The sequence below is a fragment of the Leuresthes tenuis genome, unplaced genomic scaffold, assembly GCF_036924035.1.
Source record: "Leuresthes tenuis unplaced genomic scaffold, fLeuTen1.0.hap1 SCAF_9, whole genome shotgun sequence".
Taxonomy (NCBI): domain Eukaryota; kingdom Metazoa; phylum Chordata; class Actinopteri; order Atheriniformes; family Atherinopsidae; genus Leuresthes; species Leuresthes tenuis.
In genome coordinates, this window is record NW_027325363.1 from 35,835,052 (window position 1) to 35,860,556 (window position 25,505).

At 39.4% G+C, this 25,505-nt stretch overlaps 3 protein-coding genes across 3 annotated transcripts in view; all 3 read left to right on the forward strand.

The window, feature by feature from the left end:
- The first annotated feature begins 1,650 nt into the window (after positions 1-1,650).
- Positions 1,651-13,885, forward strand: LOC140313816 (fibroblast growth factor receptor homolog 1). Its single transcript, XM_072391790.1, has 12 exons — positions 1,651-1,837; positions 2,027-2,071; positions 2,173-2,266; positions 4,636-4,825; positions 5,298-5,442; positions 6,664-6,762; positions 8,280-8,440; positions 9,208-9,345; positions 10,443-10,554; positions 10,902-11,001; positions 12,970-13,069; positions 13,603-13,885. The coding sequence occupies exons 2-12, from the start codon at positions 2,032-2,034 to the stop codon at positions 13,714-13,716; spliced, it is 1,293 nt and encodes a 430-aa protein (XP_072247891.1). The 5' UTR covers positions 1,651-1,837; positions 2,027-2,031; the 3' UTR covers positions 13,717-13,885.
- Positions 13,886-14,306: 421 nt separating this feature from the next.
- Positions 14,307-16,141, forward strand: tmem97 (transmembrane protein 97). The gene is made up of 3 exons (XM_072391791.1): positions 14,307-14,441; positions 14,531-14,675; positions 15,152-16,141. The coding sequence occupies exons 1-3, from the start codon at positions 14,328-14,330 to the stop codon at positions 15,424-15,426; spliced, it is 534 nt and encodes a 177-aa protein (XP_072247892.1). The 5' UTR covers positions 14,307-14,327; the 3' UTR covers positions 15,427-16,141.
- Positions 16,142-19,066: 2,925 nt separating this feature from the next.
- ulk2 (unc-51 like autophagy activating kinase 2) overlaps positions 19,067-25,505 on the forward strand; it is a 32,043-nt gene continuing 25,604 nt past the window's right edge. The window contains exons 1-3 of the mRNA XM_072393174.1: positions 19,067-20,230; positions 21,911-22,003; positions 22,506-22,547. Of these exons, the coding sequence (XP_072249275.1) occupies positions 20,141-20,230; positions 21,911-22,003; positions 22,506-22,547 (225 nt within the window). The 5' untranslated portion in view covers positions 19,067-20,140. The remainder of the gene's footprint in view (positions 20,231-21,910; positions 22,004-22,505; positions 22,548-25,505) is intronic.

Here is a 25,505-nt window from a genome sequence, read left to right on the forward strand (position 1 = left end):
AGAAACAGGAATCCAACAAAGAAAGCTAGTTCCTTAGCTTAGGAATCCAGGGTGAGGAGAACAGACAGCGGAAGCAGCACTAAAGAAAAACCAGAAGGCAAAGTAAGTACTACAGAATAACTCTCTATGAGAGGATTAATTACCACTGGTGAAGTGAGACAATCTGGGGAAGGCTGGCTGCTCCTGCAGCTCCTTAGAACTGTTTCTTCAAGGCAGGCGCAATCCAGACTCTGCCCCGGACCTCCTGGAAACCTGCTCAGCCCCACTGAAGGCCCAGAAACCACAACAACAACACAGCCAAGCATGATCGTGACCACAAGTAGTTTTAAAATGATTTATCAAGGTTGTCTGTGCTTGGGAAAATAATCAAATCACAACATACAACAAGGTTCATTCTAAGACTAAGAGTTTAACCTTATGATAATCTGTCCTGATGATTTACTCATTCACACCATGTAAAGTACATATTATGCTAAATGCATCTGAACATTTCTTGTTCAGTGAAATGTTCTATTTATTTTGTCACAAAGGGATGCTATTATCTCGTCATTCTAATCATTCTAAGCTGTCAGTATGCATGGCTATTGCTGCTGGAAGGAATGATCTCCTGTAAGGTTCTGTGTTGCAGTGGCGCTGAAGAAGCCTCCTACTGAACACTGTTTCAGCTCGGTGTTATGTAGAGGGTGGGTAGTGTAGCCCGTCATTTTTACATCCTCTTGTGCAGCATTTCTCTTTGCACCATCAGGGGCTCCAACACAGACCCCAGCACAGAGCCTGGCTTTTTGATCAGTTTGTTAAAGGTTTCTTTGACTCTGGCTCTTATGCTACTGCCCCAACAGATGTCTGCAAAGGAGATTTAAGATAAGGATTTATATTTAACGCTGTGAAGGAAGGTGCTTTATGAATAAACACCTGCAAAATGTATGCGCAAATTTATATTGAGTGCAAGTTTTCACATGTTTTTCAAGTGCAAGAAGCTGACCTCCCTCAGTTTAAGGACATTTGGTCTACTTAGAGAGAGGAAACCACAAAACAGGGTCTCTGCAGCAAATTCAACACACTGCTACTGAGACATGCATGCTTCTAACTTATATGGTCTATAAAGGGGGGGGGGGGGGGGGGGGTTTCCTGGTCACCTCACTTCAAATACTTTAAGCTGAATTTCCTTTAACAAATATAACTGACTGTTATGGCTTTGATTTTAGGCTGTTGTGCAAATCTGGTAGTATTAAAGTGTTTGAAGACACTTTATTTTGGGCACTGTTAGACTGTCAGAATTGAGTGCTTTCACTTTTTTCTTTTATGATCTAGTTTTACTACAAGTTTCACTCATGCACTCTGCTTTGTACAAGACTTTTGCTCATAATGCTGCAGCTTTCACAGCTGAGTGCACAATCAAAAGCAGTGGAAGAATCATGTTAGCACAACAGTAAAAGTTTGGAAAGTTTCTTCTGTTTTCTTCAGATAAGGATCTTAAACCAGTTTTACTTCAACTGAACCACACTATCACTGCCCATTTAATGTTTAATGACTTTTGTTGTGTGGGTGAGTTGTTATGACAATGGTTCAGTTGGACTGTTACTTGTGCTGAGCAGCAGGCTGACTTTTAAAACCCGAACGCTTCTGTTCACTTCCTCTTCTTGTGTTGTGGTTGATGTGCAAACAGCTTCTGTAGTTGATAATGCAGATAGGTTAAAGGGTTTACAAAAGTTGAATTATTTAACAGGTTTTATAATATCTTATTTTGCTCCTAACAGAACAAAGAGTGGAGCATCACCTGGGCTTCTGATAAATATGCTGGTTTGGTGAGAATGGGTTTGATCATCAGAAAACACAGGTATGGCTGTTTAATATCGTGGAAGAGAATTCGATTTGTCTTGTCCTGGGTGCTCATGATGTTTTGGGACTCAATTTTGAACATTGTTCTTGTTCAACCTGTCTGTCTCTAAAAGTTCAACTCTTATTTTTTCCTGATGTAGGTGATGCTCTAATATACACCCCAGACCATTTTATCCCCAATAGGCAGATGACATGATGTGCGGTAATTCATCCAGTGAAAATGTTTTTCCAGGTGAGCTGTCAAGCTTCAGAGATTAAGATTTCGACAGATTTCTGTAGTTCACTGGCATGTTGTGAGAGCTTGTTCATATTTTTCTTTTTGTACCATTTCAGATCAGAACTCGGACATGCTGGTCTACATCCTCATCGGTGTTCTCTCATTCACCCTCTTGCTTTTCGCAGTGCTGGGGGTTGTGTTTCTGAAAAAGTAAGAGAGGCTGAGATTATTTCACACTGAATTTGCTGTACAATCTGACCTTTTCACTTGATCTGTCTGAGTTAGAGTTAAAATGAGTCAGTGCAACTGCCTTTAAGTTAATACTTCTAAATACCTGGTTCACTGATAAGTGCAATCAACATACAACATATCTTCTCCTACTAATAAAAAAACAGGGTTTTATTTTCACAACACATGCTAAGTAATAGTAAAATACTCTTCTCTGCTGATTATTTTTGCCCAGGCAGGTAAAGTAGACCACTTTTAAACACTTTTAAATGCCCCATTCCATTAAACTGTGCACAGCACAATTTTAAGCAAATATCTGTTAATGGAAAACAGACCCTTTCATGTTGAATGTCAAAATTTCTGCAGAAATTTACCATAGACCTAACTTTACAAATATCTGTTAAATGTTCATTTTCATACAGCATGTGTTATTTGGTGGGTTAAGGCTTGATATTAAAACAATCTGCTAGATACAGTATTAACATTCATGGTTCACATGAAGCTCTATTTCCCTGGAGGGGATAAAACATTCTGGTTTTGAAAGCTGGTACGGGGGGATTTCTATGCACCAGTTTGTGCCATTTCTGCATCTACTTGTGTAAAAAGTCATGTACTTTGTGTCCTTACTCCCCTGCCCCCTTTGAGTCTTTTGTTTAGGAAAGAAATTTCTTTAAATGAGAATGTGAATACAATGTAAAGAACAAGAAAAACATTGGTGCCTCAGAACTTTGAGACAAAAATGTAAAACCTTCTCTTTCTTCCATTTTCTGTTGCACAACACCAACGGATATGAGGAGATAACTATATTAGCTATGAAGGATTCAGTGACCGTATGAGTTCATCATTTTTCTTCATATTTTGAGATTTGGTTTGATGGAGCACTTACATAATGCACAAAAGGCTGTTAAAACTATGAAAGAGCTTCACGCCTTTGTTCGTTTTCATAGCAAAGTTTCACTTAGTAAAGGAAAGTGATTACTCTTTATCATGATGTTCTATTTTCTTTCCTACTCCAGCTATTCCTCTTTTCAAAAGGTTTATCATTTTCACAGCTGCCCTCAGGGGTTCATTGCTAAAATCAGCTTTAATTGTAGTTTGTTTTCCTCCTTTCCTCTAACTCTAGAATAAAATGTTTATCTACCAACATGTAAGTAAATACTTTTTATTATAATAATAGCCTAGTAGGTCAAATCTAATCTTGATAAATGAATCCAATGAAAAAGTAACAAACTAGGTTTAGCTGAATATAAGTTATCAGTGCCTCAGCAAGCTGACTTTAAATCAGGAGGATATTTTTGCAAGTCCTTTCTCAAGGAGCAGGAATACTGTGAAATTCACAAAGTGATTTGTAAATAAATTCATAAACCAATACTTAACATAGAACACCTCAACCTAGAGACATTGATACTGAAAGTGAGCCATTTACTATCTCATGAAAAATAGAATAGAATGCCTTTTATTGTCACTATACACAGTACAATGAGATTGAAAGCAACTCCTCATTCAGGGCAGAAAATATATATCTCAGCATATCAACACCATAGTGCAAAGATATGTGCAACATAAAAACTGCTCGTGCAGAGAAATATGCAGTTTGTATTGCGGTATGTACGGATATTGCACAGTAAATATCTTAAATTTGATGTCATTAATGTGTCTCAGAAATGTTGGGACAGTCCTGTGTTTACCACATATCTGGGGGGGGGGGAAACCAGTTGCTGGAGCTTTGGGAGGGGAATGTTGTTCCATTCTTGTCTGATATGGGATTCTTGCTGCTCAACAGTCTTGGCTCTTCTTTGTCATATTTTGTGTTTCACGATGTGCCAAATGTTTTAAGTGTTGATGCTTTAAAAATTGTATTTAGCTTTCAGCACTGATGGTGCCTGCCAGTTCCATCGTAGATACAAGCTTTTTAACTGAGTGCTGAATGCAAACCGGACAGGGGCTCATCTAATTAGTCTTGAGGCATCCATGATTTCAAAGAAAAATCTATTCAAATTTAGACTGGTCTGACCCGAGAACAGTTTTTCGCTTTTTCAACATGTTCCTTGAGATGTTTCTTTTAATACTTACTTTTCCAGCCTTTTTAAAAATGATTTCATCAACAAATTCTTTTTTTTATGTATTAAAGATACCTTAACTCATTAAGTTGTACATGAAAGCTGTTTACTGTTTTCTGAGTTAATGATGATTAAAAATCCTTTAGATAGAATAGAATTAATACCCAGGGTGTGTGAGCACTTACTACTTCCTATTAAGGCAGTTATTATATCGGAATCTATTGGTCTGGTATCATTTACGTGTAAACCTTGTACAGGGTTATTTTTTATGAACGACTCTTTATTTTGCAGATATCATTCCTTGGTCCAGACTATTCGGGAGCTCCAGAGGACTAAGGTATTTTTGCCTCGGTGCACACAAAAAAGGCCGGCCCCAGTCGTGAAAGAAGAGGAAGGGGTGGAGCTTGTTCCTCCAACTCCTCTGCAGGACAGCAGCACAGTCAGGTCTGCCTCCAAGAAGCTGTGGAAAGGTCTGCAGCAGGTACTGCTGATGCACTGACATCCTCAGGTTGACACATGGTTCAAATGTTTGACCCAGTGTCTGATTTCTGTCACCAGTTTGCTTAACACTCACAAAGGATAGTGTAGTGGTATGATTGCCACCTTCCATGTGGGAGGCCTGAGTTGAAATCCCCTGCATGAAAGGTAGTACCTCCAGTAGGGGTCCTTAGGCAAGACCCCCTTACCCTACATGCCTACCTGTAAGTCGCTTTGGATAAAAGCGTCTGCTAAATGCAGAAACAGAAACAACATCAAGGCAAAATAGGAGTAGCTAAATATTCATGTGACACTTGTTCTGTTTGCATTATCTCAACTCCATTGTATTAAAGCTGTTGGTTGTTGAGCTGAAGATATCCTCACTTCACCTCTAAACAGAGCCTAATACTGAACAACTCTGGTAACTGTAACCGTGAAGACTTTGACTATACACATTCTCATCTTGAATATTTCAGTCTGAGGGTCCTTCTGTCAACAAGTCAGACCTGAATCTGCTTCAGCTGATCAAAGCAGGGAAGGAGGGAGTCTTCTACCAGGCCAGGATGAACAGAGGCACGTGTAAAGGTCACAGCATGTTCACCTGCAAAATCAGCAAGGAAGGTACTGTGCATTCATGTGGAGAGCTTTAGACCTACAGATTTATATTGAGGTAAAACTGCCCTGGCTTTGGGAGTTTTAAAGAGGAGATATACTGCAAAATTCCCCATTATTTCTTCAGCAAAATTACACATCTCCCACAAAATTATAGAAGAAAATCCTTCTCTTTTATTGTAAGGCAAAATATCCAAACTTACATTAAAGGCAACAGCTTTAACCATTTAAGGCTGTATTCCTAAGAAAGGGATTACTCAGAGAGTCAGATTCTGTAGAATGTCTCATTCATGTCTGTGGTGGCTGCAGTGAGTTGAATGTGTGGCGTGCCACCTTTGGCTGTTCCTCCCTGTCACTTATCTGAAACAGGCTAAACCAGGGCTTTCATAGATATAACATGAGGAGCTCCTTGTGTCATATTTAGAGCTGAGCCTGAAATACAAATTCTGGGGATATTAAACAAATTTTCATATTTAAAACAGAGGTGTGATGATGTATTTTTTTTCAGAATCACAGAAATGATTCCTTTCAACTCTTGCAAAACACTGTATATGGGGAGCAAGAATATTAATAGAATTTCACAAAAATGTCTAATGCAATAAAAGAATTGAAAGAGTTATGATAAAGTGATGACATTTTATATTCAAATGGTTTAAGGCTTTGTTTTATCCAATTTTGTGAGTTTTTCTGTTATGATTTCTTCCCTTTGCCTTTAATGGCTTGTTTCAATTCAGTTGCTTTAACAAACAGCTTGTGTAGAGGACTACTTTAATTATATCGTGTATTGGGTCAAAGTCAAAGTGTCATCACCCAAGTTTACATTGTTTAGTTCAGAGGGATAACTCCTCTGAGAAATATCACTTCTTAGGGCAGTTTATCGTCCATGCTGTGCATAAATGTGTAATGTAAACAATCCTGTGCATATCTGAAGGAGAAACTCAAATAATAACAGGAAAACAAGTCTGACTAAACTGACTTGACATAAAAATAATTATTTTACAGCAATTGAGAGATTGTATGGTGCAAAAGTGAATACAGAATCAAAAGTATTCGTAATGTTTTTCCGAAATCTTTCTTCAAATACTAATAATATGACCAACTTGTACTACATTTATTCCACAGCATATGTGACTTTATTCTCTTAGCATATTTCTTATATATATATATATATATATATCTTTTTAAAGTTATGTGGTTAGCTGTTGCTAATGCTTTTGTCTTTTCCACAAGGAGTGCGTCTCAAGCATGTGGAAATGGAGGTTTCCATAATGAAGAAACTGTCGCACCACAAGAACATCCTTCAGTTGCTGGACTGGAACTCCTCTGCAGGTGCGAGACATATATCTGCAGACTGCTACTTCTCTTCAAGGAAGAACAATGTTCTCATTATGCATCAGGAAAGAGGGAAACTAGCATGTACTTCCTGCAGCATTCTCCAGTTATTCTGGTTCAAGGGTGATAACTTGTCTGTTCTTTAGAATCTTCTGTATGTCTACAAAAATATGGCCTGAGGAATCATCAGATATTCAAAAAAGTCCTTAGAGAACCTAAAAGATAGAGAACCTAATTAAACAAATGAGACAAAATGATTTGCTGTCAGGTGTGAGACCATGAATCTGTAAAAGGTTTAAGGTTCTAAACAGGTTTTGGAGGCGTGTCACAACAGCAAAGGAAGGTCCTGGACTTCAGATGTTCATCAGGTCAGCAAAGAAGCATAGTTTGGAAGGGCAAACTGGGTAAAATAGGAGGAGATTTTACTCTCCTCAGATGTCAATAGAGCAAGGTTAAAAATGAGCACATGACAGAGTTCAAAAAGAAAGATTGTGACACATTAGAGGTCCATGATCCCAAAAGCACTCAGGCTCCTGCTCTTTAAGAAGAACATGGGTGCTGCCTGGGCTAAAAGCCCATGGATGAGATGTTCCTTCAATGGAAGACACCAAAATAGTTTTAATCGGAATTACAAATATAATATCAGGGAAAGGTCAATACTGTATCCCATTTGCAAAACATGGTAGCAGTGGTATCATCATGGTTTGGTCCTGTTTAGCTGCATCTGTGCTGTGTCCAAATGTGTTTATTTCTACCAGATAATGGTAAAAAGTTGTTAAAATGTTTTTAAATGACAAAGTAAAAGTCCTGATCTTAATGAAATTTTTTTGAAGGACCTAAAGTAAGCAGTTCATGTGGGCAAACCTACCAATATCCAAGAGCTGAAGTAATAGTAACCCCAGCTACGTAGATGCCTAAAGGCAGGCTAGTAACAGCAAACAAAAACTCAGTTAGTAACAACAGATGTGCAAAATGTGCAAACAGATGTGCATTTGAATATGGGTTTGATCATGATCCTCCCGGGATACCCAGGGCAGAGTTCTACAGTCGAATGGTCAGGGAGGGGGTCTGTTTGAGGAGCAGCTCGGGGACAGCAGCCTGCTGCTGAACACGCTCCTCTGTCTTATCAGAGTTTGGTGGAGTGGGTGTGGGTCCATCTTTCTGCCGCTGACACCAGAGAGCTCTGTGCCCACCACAGATCCAGCCCTCCTCACCCGTCTGTGGCAGAGCTCTGACTCGTGCTGGAAGTCTGATGTATAGAGTGTGAACTATATCTACATCAAAACATACTGAAATTAGTGCTGGATCATTTTCCTCAATAAATAAGTGTAATATTTTCATTGCTTATCGCCATTATCTTTTTTATTTAAAAAAGAAACTGTAATGTTTTAGGTCATTTTATAAGACAGGATAGAGAATCCTTAAGGGTCCACAAACTTACACAGTGTCACTGTATGTGCTACAGTCCTGTAGAGCCTCAGACCCTTTTTCTGACTGAGACTAACTCTGTGCAGAGCCTTACATTCTGATCATGGAATATGTGAGCTATGGCACCCTAAGGACCTTCCTCCAGACCAACAGAGTTCACCTGAGTGGAGACCCGGAGTTGCAGAGTCTTCTTACCATTGCCTCCTTCCACATCGCTCTGGCCATGCAGCACCTGCGCTCCAAAATGGTAACCACATCTTAGGCTGTTGTGACTGAATATTACTGTAGATATTTTTTTAGATTAATTACATTGGGTTTCAATGGAACAACACGTTTCTTTAAAATGGGACCAATTGAGTCATTTATGGCATAAACTCTGAGTCATTTATGGCATAAATGACTCAATTGGTCCCATTTTAAAGAAACGTGTTGTTCCATTGAAACCCATTGATCCCATGGTTGGAAACATCTATATGATAACTGATAATTTATTGGATCACATTTGATTCCATTGTTAATACAGTATCTTCCATTCTAAACACAAGTATGAGCGTTTTTTTTAAACCACCTGATATGGAAACAAAAGTCTCTTACTACTTTGATGGCATTCAGTGTTTATTTTATGACACTTTTCCTTTTGTTTTGGACTAACTTTGTATCACTTTTGAAATACTTAGAGCCCATCTTTTGGTAACACTTTGTGTTAGTTTGAACACTTCTTTGCCATTTTGTACACTCTCTGTATAATTTTGTACACTGTTTGACTGATAATATTTTCTATTATTTTGGGTACATTTTGCCCTCAGCACATCTCTCAGGCAATACAGCATCTTCTGTGTCTTTTTACACACATTCTGTAATATTTAGTGTATTCTCTGAACCATTTGGACATATTTTGCCATATTCAACTAAATCATATTGTAATATAAGACAAATTTAATCTTTAATAAAGCCAAAGGTAAAATTCCCAAACAGACCCCATGCTGAGCGGTGTTGCTGTGGTCTTCTGTGCAGATCATGCACTGTGACTTGGCTCTGAGGAATGTCATGGTCAGCAAGTTTCCGTGGGAGGTGAAAGTAGCAGAGTTTGGCCTGGCCCGAGACTTGACCCGCATGGCAAGCCGCCGCAGCAGTCGTTGGAAAAATCCACAGGTAAGATTATGTTAAAACACCAACTCACTGACTCACACACTCCTGCTATACACTGCTGTTGTTGCTGGTTTGATTGTTGTCATTTTCTACACCCCGGATAACTAGAGCTAACTCTGTCAGAACATGCGACTCCAATAAGCAGCGAGTTTGGTTTTGGTTTATTATCACTTAATATTTCTTTTTATAGTCATTTTCTGCTAGTCCTTGAGCTAAATCTTACTCCATTTTGGACTCAGGTTGTATCATTTTGATTACAGCCTGGCCACATTTAATGTGGTTTCGGCACACATTGTGTCACTTCTTGTCATGATCATCCAAATATGACTCAAGCTTTTCCAGTTTTGTTATCAGGTGATGGAACAGTTTAACCTTCACAAAATTCTCTTATTTCTTTATTTGATTTGTTCAGGATTTTCTAAAATCTCTGCAATGACCTTGGATCAAAACCAATAAGGGGGACCACACTTTGTCTGACTTTTGGTCTGACTTTTGGTGCCATTGTGTGCTGGTTTTGGTCTGGTTTTGTGTGCATTATTGTGTCAAGTGATACCGTGAATTCTCTGTCAAATCATTTCTGCACAATATGAACTTGTGAGACATGTTCAACAGTTGGTAAAAATGTGATTTGTAATCTTGTGATGTGTGATAAATGTTTTCTAGCAACCACAAATGTCATAACCTTCTCATTTAGCAGACTGTATGTTGTTGCCAGATGTATAAAATGGAAAAATGAATCTTTTGTGTTTGTGTGTGTGTGTAGTGTGTGTGTGTGTGCATGCATGTGTTTGAGGGGGTGGAGGGTTAGCAACATCCTTTTTAACAGGAAACAGCCTTTGTAGAGAGATGTGTTCTCCATTTAGAGAAAGACCAGCAGTAAGAGTTGTACCAGTGTCAGTAATGTCAACCACGAAATTCACCAAAATGCTACCAATGTATTACACTCACATGTTCCATTGAATATGGATGCATCAAATTATTTTGAAATTTTACTTCTGTTTCTATTGGTTCACTGTTTGTGTTTTGGTTTTAATTTGCAGTCGGTTTTTCATATTCTGGGTGTAAAATCACATTCTCCCTCCTGTGTGTGCCTTGTACAGCAGCGTGTACCACTGCGCTGGTACCCCCCTGAGTACTTCAAGAACAAATATTACAGCTTTAAGGGAGATGTGTGGGCCTTTGGCATTGTGCTGTGGGAGATGCAGATGTTTGGTAAGTCATTGGATCAGGAATAACCCTGTCATTCTATCATAATAGCAGTTGTAAATGTGGGTTTTGCTGAATATTTCTGGTGATGGGCCACTCATACAATCTGACTAAATATATCTAGGTGGAAACAGGCCTGTAATTAAAAAGCCGTTTCCCTAAACCTGAACTGATTTCTGAAGTAATAAAAAATGTCTACATGGCTACAAGTAGGACATATGCTAATTGTTTCCTATCCGAAGTAAAACACATTACAATGTGACCTAAGTGACAACATTTTAAAGTGTAAAATTTGTTCATTAAAATGTATTTTGAAAAGCAATTATAGTAACATGAAAATCTCAAATTTACAGGCACCTTACCATATCCAAACCTGGAGACATCAGAGGAAGTAGTGTACCACATCTGCATGGGCCACAAGAACACAAACCCTGAAGGCTGCAGACCAGAGATGTAAGGCAAACATCATCGACTTAAATGAAAATTGAATTTATGTAACTATGTGTTGCTTTGTCTAACTTTGAAAAAAGCTTTATGAGGCCCCAGTAAAGCAAACTAACAAATATAATGTGTATAATTTAGATCTACATGTAAAGCAAGACATATGTAAGATTCTACACTAACTTTTGGTCAGCAGTCAAACTGATGAGAAACAGTAGCAGTGACCACGTCATCTCTTTTGTACTAAAGTTACATTTTCTTGAGTTTATCCTTCCACTGAAGCAGCCACAAGACTTCATATGGGTGGATGTGATCTACTTATCAGAAGTTGTTCAAGCAAATCAACCTGCGGCCATTATTCACCTGAAAAATGCACAGAACAGTGTGTACTAATTAGCAACGTGATACTGGGAAACATGAATACAGGGCCAAATAAAAGAGTCAGGATTCATGTAGTAAGTAACAAGGGACATTCTAATTGTAAGTAAGAGAATCTTCTTAAAACACTTCAGCTGTATCCAAAGCAGGATTAGGCAGATCAAAGTAGAGGACACATCACATGATCAATAGAAAAATCCTTTTATATTGAGAAAAGTAACATAATCAGATGGTCAAAGTGACCCAGCAAATTCCGACATTCTCCACTGGATGATTGAAATAAGTCCTGTTACTTTCATTCTGTAGTGTATACAACACTTTCTTTTATGCTGCTGTAACAAGTAAATTTCCCCGTGTGGGATGAATAAATTATAAATCTAATCTAATCTAATCTAACTGGTGAATCCAAGTTAGACATTGATTAAATATAATCTAAAAGTATACATAAGAACATAATTGTGGAAAGAATGAAACCCACAGTGAGGATTGGATGGAGATGGGAATGTACAAGTCTGAGGTGGCTATAAGGTTGGAGACCTGCCCCAACTCATCTCTATCCTATTGGTTCACATGTAGCACGCCACTGCTCAGAAATTTGATGCAACCTCTGGTTTGCATCTCTGTGGAGAAGGATTCATGCAGAAGGAGCATACTGAGCAAAAAAAAACACACCTCAAAGTGGAAAAGAGTCATGTGGAGACCAAAGGAGTTTAATGTGTGCTGATTGTTATGGATTTTATCTGCCGGACCTCAACCCCACTCAACATTTAAAGAGACATTTCTGTCATCACATGAAGTTCTCTGTAGTTTCAGAAAGATTTTAAGCACTTAGCACCTGCTAACAGTATTTATTTTTTTCTTTTCATTATTTTTTCTTTAATTACTAGCATTATTCATTATTACAATAAAGAACCTTACAGAGCAAAGGTTACCTATTTGAAGCTCAGATGGGCCTTTCTAAGTGGAGTTCTAACCAAGCCGACAAGGGTTTTTTTTTCTCTGGTTCTCGTGCTTCCCAACACAATGCAGAAACCTGCATCTTTGGTAAATTCCTTTTTTTTTAAGTGAGCACAGGAATGATGAAAGTATGCGTGGTTGTTTGTGTCTTTGTTGACCCTGTGATCTGTCACCTGACTGGTAACCTGTGCAGGGTATACCTCGTCTCTCGCCCAGAAACAGAAGGACTAAGCTACCAACTGAATGGACTTGATTTGAATTTTGGCTCAGAAATGAGTCTGCTGTATGAAGTGAGAGTTATATCAGTGCCTGGTGGGAAATGTATGCAACAAGCATGTAAATATGTTTAAACCACATCAATTATGCACTGATATTAGGAACAAAACAAGGCAGTAAATGAAAGTGTTTCTGCCAGTGTTGCAGTTTGAAAATCAACATTGAGGATGAAGCCTTAAATGATTTAATTGCAGGCACTGCCCCCCCAAACACACACACACACTGTGACTAATATGGGAAGTTTATTTCATCTCCAATCAATAACTGACTCATTCTCTTCTGGCCTCAGCTGTATAGAATCAGCTATGAACAGTTTTTTATATGAGGTGAATTCTGATTTATGAATCACTATCATTTCTAAACCCACAGACTTCACATCATGAGGGATTGCTGGCAGGAGCCTCACACTCTGAGGCCCTCATTCACAGACATCGTCGGTATGCTGGAGAACATCATTGAAAATGATGCAGTAAGCAACAGCATCTTTGAAACTATTTACATTTGGAATGATTGAACTTTTCTTTTGTCTGAAAGTTTTCTCAATTCTTTAAGTGTAATTTTATCTTTATTTTGCCTTAATCTAACACATAAAGCCAGAAGTTTCAATATGCTTGTTTGCAAACAGAGTAGTTTGATATCCTATTTTCAGAGAGACAACAGCTATTCTAAAGTTGTGCTTAGTCTCCTAAAAAGTAAAGCATGTGTGCATTGTTTTAAGTTAAACCTGTTCATCTTAAATGCGTGTGAATGAAGTTATCATTTCTCTTGACAGAACACTTCCATCACAAGTTGGCTTTTATAATAAACTTCCAAGCAGTTTGTAAACCAGTTATTTTTCTTATAATATCTTACTAGATATTTTGGAACAAAAAATATAAATAAATGATTTCATGAACTGCTAATCTGTCACATCCTAGCCGCATTGCTACAGATGGACAGTCAAAAGATGGTACATTGCCTTACTAACTCATTCCCTTGTCTTTTTTTGTTTGTTTTTTGAAGGATTATGTGGATGTGGACAGCCCACAGGCTTTGGTGAAAGAGGAAGCTGAATATCATGATGCTAAGAGTCTACAAGCAGTCAGTGCCACCTTAAAAGAGGAAAATCTCATCTAAATGATGTATTTTAAAGCTACATTCTGAACTGTTTGAATCATCACACGCTGACCTGATTTTTCTTACTGCAACATTTATCTGCTTGGGGTCTTCTAAATTACAAACCTCTAAGTTACACTTTGGTACTGTTGGAATAAATGATGTACTAGCTTTCTATTGTCTTTTTTGTATCCATTCTGTTTTTGTTCATTCAAATAAAACTTCTGTTTTGCATGTGATGCAAGTATCTGCTTTTTTACTTGACAGCCTAGCAGCACAAAGGCTCTAAACAGGTGTAGCTGGAATTTCCCGCATTACTGAGCCGTATTACCAGCAGAATGAAAAAAAGGAACATTTTATGAATCAGTATTACACCGGCAAAATGGCTTCACATTACACGGTCACACTGAGGATAATTAAAAAGAGAAAATTAAATACTATTTCTGTATTTGAGATTCATGAGGATGACCTAAAGCGGTTACGGCTACATTATCCACAAGGAGTGAATGGTGCGTTCAGGAACGCCCTCCTCTGCCTTTGCAAACCAATGGGATTGAGTGTGGGAACACGCGTTTTTACGACATACCGCTGCTGCGAACTTAGACCCCGTTTCTTGAGCTGAACGAGGTACAATGGCTATCCGTGTTTTAGAAATAATCTTTTTCTTTTACTTTGCCTCACACATTCCTATCACATTTTTCATTGACCTGCAGGCCCTGCTACCTGACAGTGTTTATCCCCAGTCGGTAAGTGTTTTGCATATACATGAGCGCGAAGAAACTTAACTACAGCATTAGCGTTATTATAAGACTACTTGCACGAGTTTCCCCATCAGCTGAAAGATCTTCTGAGGTGGTATGCAGAGGAGTTCAAAGACCCGATGATGCTGGATCCCCCAGAGTGGTTCAAGTCATTCATTTTCTGCGAGGCTTTGCTTCAAACTCCTTTTTTCCCCGTTGCTGCGTATGCTTTTCTGAAAGGTCAGTAACTCAAAACCTGGTTGAATGAGTAAAATCGCTTTGGTCAGTAGCTGTAAAGGAAGTTTTTGTGCCTCTCTTTGCATATCAGTCTGTAAGCAATATTGCATAGTAATACATAAACACCCACATATACATAAAATAAGATTATGTGGCCATAATTCTACAATTGAAACATACACAAGATTCATAGGGGCTCAGTTTCTTTGATAATGTTACCTTCTGCTGCAGTTATGTCATTATATCTTCTGCCACGCCCCCAGCCATGTACATATTTAGATATTAACTTAGTCTTGCCTCAAATGGTCAGTATGAACCATTAGTGAAGGTGTATGGGAATGATGCTAACAGCACTTTAATAGTACATGAAGTAATAATTAGAGAACATGTGTATAATATTGCTTGTCTGAAGTTTCCACTGGAACTCTTCATCAGTAACGTCCTACATCCTGGTACTGCTGATTTCTCTCATCTTCCAGGTAGCTGTAAGTGGATTCGGACTCCTGCCATTGTGTATTCCACACATGTTGCCACCACACTGGTCCCAATCCTGTTCCACATCCTTTTCTATGAGTTCCCATTGAAACCCCATGGTGGTCCCCAAACCCCACAGGAGCGCTGGTTGCTGGTCTCCATATACGCCCCGTACCTGCTGGTGCCTGTGCTGCTCCTCCTCACCATGTTGCTGTCTCCCACATACAACTCCACCTCCAAATCTGGAAGCACAGCAGCCCGAGCCAAGAAGAAGACCTGAAACGATGACATAGTGCTATTTTCCAACATGTTTGAATACACTATTTGCATATTACTGTCTGAGTAAGGCCTCAGAAAACCATAATAGAGAAGAAACTGCTATTGTTAAATAAACCAGAATGAGTGCTTTTCTTATTGTTCTTTTAAATGAAAAATCTGTTTGTTGGATGTGCTTTGTGTTTTATGATGAATATATTGATAGAAATATGGCTGGTTTCATAAAAGGAAAAAAAAAGACTTGGAAAAGGAAGGGAGGGTGCTCAAAAAGAGGTGCTACAATACCAGTATTCAAGAAAAACACAAGAAACTTGTGCTAAAGAAAAATGGACCAGACCCAGTGAGTAATTCCCAATAATCTTTATATAGACCAGTGAGCAGTGCTGATGAACATGTCATTGGGGTCATCAGGTGGGAACCTCCTTTCATCAGCGTACATGCTCAGTGTCCTCCAGGCCATCAGGATGTATGCTGTTTTATGTGTCGGGGGGGGTTTCTGTTAATGAAACGTGCGATCTGATCAGAGCATGAGGAGGGATGTAAATGCCAACGAAAATCAATGAAGAAATCTCCCGTGGTGAATAAAAAGGCTTGCTATTGAGAACCAAGAACTCTAGATTTGTGTCACGATGTCTGTGGAGTTCTGTGACATCTGTACACCAACCTTTGTTAATGTAGAAGCATGTTCCGCCGTGGTTAGAATAAAGCTGATTCTGATTTTGATGAAAGAAAACCCCACAGTGGTCACTGGAATAACTTGAAACTGACAAACGTAATAATAAATAAAAAATAGCTGAAAATGAACAATGAAAATCAGACTTTGCTTTTGAATTGTGGTTCAACAGAATCATCTTAATATACAAACTATTGAAATGGGCCTGGACAAAGATGATGGTATCCCCGGAAAAGATTTAAAATAATTTGACCAAAGGGACATGTTGAACTAAGGCGTGTCCTCTGATTAGCATCACAGGTGTCTTCAAACTTATAATCAGCCAGTCTGCCTATTTAAAGGCTGACAAGTAGTCACTGTGCTGTTCGGTGACATGGTGTCTACCACATGGAGCACAGGAAGCAAAGGAGAGAGTCCTCTCAGGAGATTAGAAATTCAATTATTGCCAAGCATGTTAAAGGTAAAGGCTATAAGAGCACCTCCAAGCAGCTTGCTGTTGCTGTGGCTACAGTTGCACATGTTATTCACAAGTTTAAGGTCCACTGCACTGTAGCCAGCCTCCCTGGATGTGGCTACAGGAGCAATCTTGAGAGACGGATAATACGAATGGTAACCAAAGAGCCCAGAACATCCTCTAAAGAAATTAAAGGTGAACTCTAAGGTCAAGGTACATCAGTGTTAGATTGCACCATGCGTCACTGTTTGAGCCAAAGTGGACTTCATGGGAGACGACCAAGGAGGACACCACCGCTGAAAAAAAATCCTAAAAAAGCGAGACTGGAATTTGCCACAAAGCTTCTGAGAGAATATCCTTTGGACAGATGAGACAAAACTGGAGCTTTTTGGCAAGGCACATCAACTCTATGTTCACAGATGCAAAAACCAAGCATACGAAGAAAAGAACACTGTCCCTACGGTGAAACATGGAGGAGGCTCGGCTATGTTCTGGGGCTGCTTTGCTGCATCTGGAGTCTGTGCAGGGTAAGATGAAATCTGACGACTATCAAGGAATTCTGGAGAGAAATGTGCTGCCTCGTGTCAGAAAGCTCGGTCTCAATCGCAGGTCATGGGTCTTCCAAGAAGATAATGACCCAAAACACAGCTAAAAACACCCAAGAATGGCTAAGAGCAAAACATTGGACTCTTCTGAAGTGGCCCTCTATGGGCCCTGGTCTAAATCCTGTTGAACATCTGTGGAAGGAGCTGAAACGTGCCGTCTGGAGAAGGCATCCTTCAAACCTGAGACAACTGGAGGTGTTTGCTCATGAGGAGTGGGCCAAAATACCTGCTGACAGGTGCAGGAGTCTCATTGACAGTTACAGAAATCGTTTGATTGGCGCAAAACGTTGTGCAACAAAATATTAAGTTATGGGTACCATCATGTTTGTCCAGGCCTGTTTCATTTTTTTTTTTTAATGATTCTGTTCAAAAGCAATGTCTGATTTTCATTGGTTAAGTTTCAGTAAATTTTCATGTTTTTTTTTTTTTTACTTTTGTCAGTTTCAAGTTATTTCAGTGACCATTGTGGGTTTTTCTTTCATTAACAGAGGGGGACCAACAGGCGTGTGTTTATGGGACACACTGTCCTCAAACAATCTTAGTCTCTCAGGCTCCTGGCCTACTACTACTGTCACAGCAAGGAGGTCAGTGCAGACTAACTGACTAATCACAATTATGACATCACAGGCTGCTGTACTATCTTAGCCAGAGAAAAGTAATTCTATGAAGAGGAGCAGTTACAACTTGTGTTTGATATTCTGTTCTGGTTTTAATCTGTTCCTTTGTGGCAACAAAATGATAAAACATGCTGTTACACACCTAATTGGCTATTGAAGAATCATCAGATATTGAAAAATCATCAAAATCTAAAGTTGATGTATATTAAAACATTTGCTTTTACATATTTGATTAAAACATAACTGCAGTCTAAACCTTCCGAGACATTCAAAGAAGATTTAACTCCCGACAGAGGCTCTTCCCAAGTGAACCAATGAAATTGTAGGTGGTAAATACATGTTAATGTGATCATTTGTGGTATAGAATGGAAAATGCCTCCTGTGGAACATGCATCATTTTAATTTTCTATTGGTGTTCTTATTCCCTTTACCAGTAAACGATTTAAGAGTTAAAGTAAAACTGACCACCTTTCCTGGCTGATAGATGTTTTGGCTGATGATCTAATCTCAAATCAAACAGTTAACAAGAAACCAAAATATGTTATGAATGTTAGATAAAAACATCTTATGGCTGAGTAACAGGGGCATAATGTCATTATAAGAATAACTTCAAGAGACACTTTAAAAAAAAAAAGTTTTCGTTCTCATGGTTAGTTTGAAGAATATTTGGCCACATTTTCAGGCATTCACAGAAAGGTTAAACGGTGTCTGTGCAGTTATATTTCCTGCCACCAGAGAGTGTAACGTCTAAACAAAGGCTTGTTCGGTGCTTTGCTGCAAATAAACAAGAGGCATTTTAATATCAGAATATATTTTATTGTTGAAGAAAAGTTAGGTTTCCCTGTTTCGTGAATCATTATATGTTGTCATAATGTATAAAGTATTTTCTTTTCTATTCTATTCTGTAGACACTAGCTCTGACGGTTCGTCAGGCAGTTTTTAACCTAACGACGTGGTTTCGTGTAAAACTCAGTCATGTCAAATCTTCAAAAGTGCTACTATAGAAAAATAAATGTATGTCATGATATACTAAATGTTTGACATTTGTTTTATGCAACTTAGATGATGGTCTCGAGATGCCAAACTTATTTGCATGATCTTTGCAATGTACTTTTTCAGGCATTATTCAAATAGCTTTGACAGTTACCAAACATATATGTTGCTATTATTGCTGAATGTGATTCATATTCCTGAAGAATAACGGGGGAAAAAACAAAAAACAAGTGACGGACTAACTCTTGTAGCGGAAGGGAATATAACTGCGGGACTCGGCGGAAGGAGCGTCTATAAAGAAGGAACATGGTTCTAATTTTAGGTATTGTTTCAGTCAGCATCAGTTGTTGTTCGTGTCATTTCCACAGACGTACTTCAGATCAGTATAGTGATTGAAACTGCACAGGTCATGTCAGCAGGACAAAGTGCATTCGTTGAACTGGAAGGCAAATGTAACTAAATGTGTCAGTTACTCTTCAAGCTAACGTTAGACTAAACGACGAAGGAAACAAGGGTTCTTCGAAGTGTTTCCACGGTGGAAATTTGTGCTCACTTTGGAAAACGTCGGTGTTTTTCAAGAAGGAAGAGATGTTTTATGGACTAAAATCATTTTGTCGAAGATGACAGTTGATATGGACTAATGTCTTTGGAGGAACACCAGTCCAGTGTTGACATTTTTGACGTTGCATCTTGGTGATGTTTTAGGCTAACAACTGAATGTGGAGATGTGTGGCTTTATAGGTTACTACAGCGAGTATTATTTTAGATAGATGATAGCTGAATTATTCGAACAAGATAACCTCGTGTTACATAATTGTTAGCATGTTTGCTTAGAGCTGCTATGGGCAGCAACAATGACGCTAGGTGTAGCCACAGTGTTATGTCACTGTCAAGCTAACGGAGAGGTCGGTGTCTGCAGCCGCTCCAGCCTTTGCATGGTCGTGTTCATCTCGCTTGGCATCATGTAGGCACTGCGTCTGAATAGATTAGTTGACTGGGGACATAATGCGTTAGTGAGCCTCCTTGGAGTAAAGTGCAAAGCTGGATTGCATCTATTCAACTGGGTCAAAGTCAGACACCTGGCACTGATACACTTTAGCTCAGGATTGTTGCTAGCCATGCTCAAAGCCGTCTGATCTGTGTGAATTACAGAAGCCCCAGCCTGCTTGGAGGACATGTGAATGCATCATGTCCTGGGTGCATCTCCTATTTCTACTTTAAGGCACATCAGAGCAACCTGTCATGAAATAATTCCACGGTGAGAGAACCAGTATCAGGACTTTTGCTGGTGGAGTTTTTTCTTTTTCTGAAGAGAGGATCAACATTCAAAGCTATCCATCAGAGAACAGGATCAGCTGGACGAGCAGCCCACCACAATGGAAACTGTGGGAGATTTTGAGTACAGCAGAAAAGACCTGGTGGGACACGGGGCTTTTGCCGTGGTGTTCAAAGGAAGACACCGGAAGGTAAATGGATAACTTGTCCAAAGTATTATTTCCCCTCTTATCCTGTTTAAAGAAAGCGAGCACAAGTCGCAGCTTAATCTGAAAATCTGGGTCAGCCAGTGGAGAGTACAGCTCTGCAGAAGCATATGTGGGCTTTATACTTTAGTAACTCAACATCTGCATTCAGACCGGCGTAATGTCTGTCATCCACTGGCAGGAGATTTGAGTGTCATTTCATCTGAATCATGTTAGACCTTGAGAATGTATTTATGTCCTGTAGTTAATTCATAAAAAGGATGAGTCAGGCTCCAGTGAATGACTTGCTGACGTATGGAGGCAGGAGGGAGGATTGGGTGCAGTGCCTTTCCTTTAGTCTATTTAAAAATACAGGCCTTCCTTATGTAAAAGCTGCACCAGATTAATTTGCACTGAACCTATGGGTTACTGAGATAATGCTCTGAACCTAGAATCTTTCCATCTGATGGAGATGTTGTTTGGTGTCACAGAGGGATGCTGGGATAGTGTCTGTGTGACAGAGACACAGGAGATGACATCACGCTGCCCTCATTGCTACTGGTGTAACATAGATTATCTGGAATTCTTCAATGAAAGCTGCATTAGAGCACCCCCATGCTCCCCTCTGGCTGGGGCTAAACAGCTCCTTTTTTCTTTTCTTTAAGAAGGATTCGATAACTTGCTCAGAACCTGGAAACTTAGATTAGTTTAGATCTGCCAAAGATCTGCCTGAACACTGCTTTTGCATGTATCGCATGTACACAGCAGGCGGCTGTAGCTCAGAAGGAAGTCGCCTATCACCTGGAAGGTGTATGAGTGTGTATACGTGTCATCTTTTTTTTTTTTTTGTATGAAAGGCGCTTTAGAAACAAAGATTGATCGGTCTCACAGTTCTGATATTACCTTCTGCTGCAGTCGTATTGATGCTAATTTTTTTGTTGCTTGCGCTCTAATCAGCTGTGATTCATAAATGAGATCATGTGTTGTTCTGGGAGATAAAAGCACGCTTCTGTTTTGTAGGATGAGCAGAGCATAACTGCTTACTCTGCACTGCTTGAGTCTGATTTATGAGCCACACCAGCAAGCCATTTTGTTTGAAGTCCCCCCCCCCCCACACACACACACACGCACACACACTCTCCTGGGATGCATAGTGGGCCATTGGGGTCAGTTTTTCCCCTCCTGTTTGGTTGTAGTGTTGTCAGTCCAGTCACACTCGCCTGGGCCGGCTGTCAGTGTGCAGGGTAAGAATGCAGCTCAGTTCAGCATCTGTGTATTGCTGAATAATGCCAACGCACACACAGGTTCATGCAACTCTCCCGCAGTCTCACTCTAGAGCTAGATTTTGTTGCTTGGCTCTTGGCAGACCTTAACCACAGAATAAGGACATCTCCTATTAACCTAGATTCATCTGGAAAGAATGCCTTTTCGTTCATAGAGTTTCTTTCCCTTGCTGCCTGTTTTTCTGGTTATGCTGTTTACGTGTGTATATTTAAATGGCCTAGAGGTCTGCAGCCCCCCATGATTATTTGTGTGTTTTATATGTACGTGTGTGTGGACACACACACACACAAATGAAAGAAACGAACAAATGAATGAGATGTGGATGAGTGGCTGTATTGAACGCTTTTCCAGGAACATCATGATTAAGTTGCTTTTGTCTATCCTGTTCTGTGTGTTGTAAAGAAAACTGACTGGGAAGTGGCCATTAAGAGCATTAATAAGAAGAACCTGTCCAAGTCCCAGATCCTTCTTGGCAAGGAAATCAAAATCCTGAAGGTGAGCCTGACTATTAATGATCTATCACTTATCTTCTGTGTTCTTAGAGAATGATCTGAGTTTAGACTTGTTTGTGTTTGCACATTTGACTGAAAAGGGCCCCGACAACCCTTAACTCATGACAATCCAAGGCTCCATTTAAGAAAGCCTTCAGAACTTTGAGGTTTTACTGGAAAACTCAGTTATTTGATTAAAAACCTTTTTTTTTTTTTCCCTACAGCCTGTAAAATCTAAAAACCTAAATTAAAGCCACTGAAAGGTTAAGCTTTCTTCTTTTATTGTAAATGATCGACTTCATGTTTGTCAGTATTTGGTAGAATTGTAAAGGTTTGTGTGCTGAAAATGTTGTTAGTGGCTCCAGGCTTGGGAAGTAACAACGCACTTCTGTTGCATTGAGTCATAATGGGTTAATGAAATGCCAGTGATAGTGATTCCATCTGCTGCTGTAGCCTACTCAATGCTGTCTGCTAATGCATCTTGTTTTTCTGCTGATTTTACACAGGAACTGCAGCATGAAAATATCGTGGCCCTTTACGACGTTCAGGTAGGTTTTTAAGCTTTTTTACGGTGCTGTTATTGCTTAGGATTTAGGTGTGCATTCATTTTGTGTGGCTTGCACCTACATTCTTAAAATGTTAGCCAGCACAGACTTTTCAGTTCCAATATCTGTGTTAAAACAGGAAAAAAAGATTTATCTTGTCAGATTAGCCTCTATTCTGCCCACAAGCCTCATAACGGTCTTGATTATTTACGGTTCTGCTTTACAGATCAATATTCAGCTTGATAAATCCTTGCTGAGTTTTTTGATGAACGCAGATACAGGAGCATTCACGGTTGTTCCCTTTACTTCATAGAGCTTAGGCCTTGCTTTACAACCTGCATGCAGCCCACACAGATGATTGACAGTGCAGAGTTTTAGCCAGACTGCACCACAGCAACAGCTGACTCGTTTAAAACATTAATTGTCCCATTAGTAAAACCTTCCTCCTTGAAATGAATGCAGCGCTGTTTAAAGAAGTGTGCAGATTGGAAATGACGTATTTACTTCCAAGTGATTTCAGCAAACAACAGTAGGGACTTTTGGGCTGTTTTCTGCTAAATGTGAATTAAAGTTGGTGTCTCAGAGTGTTTCAGAGTGAGACAGCAGGCAGAATTGTTTTTAATATTTACAAGGTTTGTAGCTGTTTGTGCAAAAACACCAACTGAGGCTTGAGTCTGTCAGTAAACAGTCGGTGTTGACTGACTGTTCTCCAGCCAAGGTGCTGCTGCTGAGCAGAATCCTGACAGACTCATGCCAGATCATCACTCCTGTAGCTTGGCCTGGGTTTGAGATACCCGATGATGGACTGAAATATATACTGCAGACTCTGACAGGACAACTGGATTTATCCTCTCAGATGGAAAAAATAAAAGTTGATTTGGAAGCTGTTCATCCATCCATCCATCCAGTTTAAACTCTGAGAATAGTAACTGAGGCTTTAAGAGCTTTGGTAATACTGCTCATGCAGTAGTAGCTGAAAACAGTTCCTGCTCACTGTGGCTGCCAGGAACTGGATGTAAAACTGCAGTTTTCTAACAAGAATGTAGCACGCCATTTTTAATGCGTCTGTTGTTGTAAGCCTGAGGAAGGGCTCAAGTATAACTGTAGAAAAGGGCATGTTGTGCTGAATCTGCAGCCATACTGTCAGAATACTGCTGATGCCCATATGAGGGGCCCATGCACACGTTCAGTGAGAATGAACACAGCTCAGACGTGGATTTTGAAAATGGCAGAGAATAAGACCATCTTTGTCTCTGACATTTAGAGCTGTTGTTGGTGTTTAACCGTTCTGGATTAACAGTCATTCACTTGCTGTCCAAAGACGAGTTGCTGGTTACTGACTAATGATGGGTGGTATGAGAGGCTTGAGCAGCAGCTCAAAGACAGGGCTTTTTTTCTTTTTGGTCAACATTGACTTCATATCTATTGAACACAATTCCTGAAATGACAAACAAACTTGGCACAGCCTTGTAGGGCATGAGTTTTTAATGAAAAGAGAAATTAAAGGCGTGTGCTAGATTTATGGTGCCAGGTAAAATGAGAAACTTATTGCAAAACAAAGTGAGTATGTTTTTTAAGATTGACGTGCTTGTTTTTTTCTTTACTTCCTGCGTTTGATAAAGACTCCTGCTGCCACTTGGCTGATCAGCATATCCACCTTTCTCTCCTCCACCACTGTACCCATCCCTCCAGTGCCCTCAGTAATGCTGATTTATTCCAGGGACAAATGGCTGAAGAGTCCAGTCAGCTGAAACATTTGAGAACAGTTCCTGTCATTTCTTCATGTAATGTATTTGAAAAATAAAATAAAATAAATCTACTAGCTTAATAGAAAATGCAGAGTGACTCAAATGAAAAGGGGAGCACAGTCTATATGAAATATGACAAATATGACACAGAAGGTTATGAAAATGTGTGATGTCATGGCATTACAGGGTGAGTTCATCTGGTGTTCATCAGTAGTTGATATTATCTTGCTGAAGCAGATCGTTTTAAGGTCTGTGTGACAATATGGGACAATATTTTCCCTTTTGCTTTGAGCCAGATTAATATCAACCTCATATTTCTCTTCTTACTCTAAAGCTATAGCCTAGCTGACTTAGCTTGGCACTAAGACTGAAAACGAGAACAAAACGGGCTCTGTTTAGCTGTATGGAAAAATCCAGTAACCAGCATGGATATATGATTTGTTCAATCCTTCCAAACTAATCTCTTCCGAACAAGGAGGTATTGTGTTTTGCAGGGTTATGCCCAACCAGTTGTGATTTGCTGTAGACGGAACTAGTGTTGCTCTTTTCCTGCTCCAAGTTAAGTGGCTTCTGGTAGCAAAAGTCAAACATGAGAGTGGAATAGCTGTCATCTCACTCTACAAACACAATGGAAATTATCGATTATTTATATTCGTAGTTAAGCTTGTATGATAGTGATTTGACCAGAGTTTGGTCGCTTACTTCAAGCTCTTTAAAAAAGACCATATTTCTACAAAGTGACTTGTACGAGGAGGAGAAATGTAGAAATCAGTTATGCACTTTGTGTTTGCCCGTGCATCTCGAGTCCCTCCAAGTCCAAGTCGTTTGTGCTCTTCTTGTTTTTGCATCTTGATTTTTTTTTTACCTGCTTCCTGTTACTTTTGCCTTCTTTTTTCATAATTCACAAAGCTGGTCAGTTATTCTTCCCCTTTCTCTTCTCACCAGCTGGCTTTTCTATCATCCTTTCCCTGTGCTATTGGTCAATCTGTTGGTTTTTTTAAATCATGTAGCACTTTTTCTCTTATATTGAAATGTATCCGCACTTCTTCTTACTTTTACTGTGGGCTTGTGTCCAGCTTCTTCAGCTGTAGTTGCTGAAGCCTGTACTATAAGAATGGGTTTATCAAGCACAGCAGGAAATGTAACACGAGCTTGCTTATTCACCTGTCTAGTCTCACCAAGTCTTTTGATTAAAGCAAGGACCACTGATCTA

Excerpts from the sequence above, each read along its gene's own strand:
- LOC140313816 (XM_072391790.1), top strand. The coding sequence starts at position 2,032 with ATGATGTGCGGTAATTCATCCAGTGAAAATGTTTTTCCAG. Across the intron at positions 8,441-9,207 it reads AGCACCTGCGCTCCAAAATG|ATCATGCACTGTGACTTGGC; the intron begins GTAACCACATCT and ends TCTTCTGTGCAG. Across the intron at positions 9,346-10,442 it reads GTCGTTGGAAAAATCCACAG|CAGCGTGTACCACTGCGCTG; the intron begins GTAAGATTATGT and ends TGCCTTGTACAG.
- tmem97 (XM_072391791.1), top strand. The coding sequence starts at position 14,328 with ATGGCTATCCGTGTTTTAGAAATAATCTTTTTCTTTTACTTTGCCTCA. Across the intron at positions 14,442-14,530 it reads ACAGTGTTTATCCCCAGTCG|CTGAAAGATCTTCTGAGGTG; the intron begins GTAAGTGTTTTG and ends TTTCCCCATCAG. Across the intron at positions 14,676-15,151 it reads TGCGTATGCTTTTCTGAAAG|GTAGCTGTAAGTGGATTCGG; the intron begins GTCAGTAACTCA and ends CTCATCTTCCAG.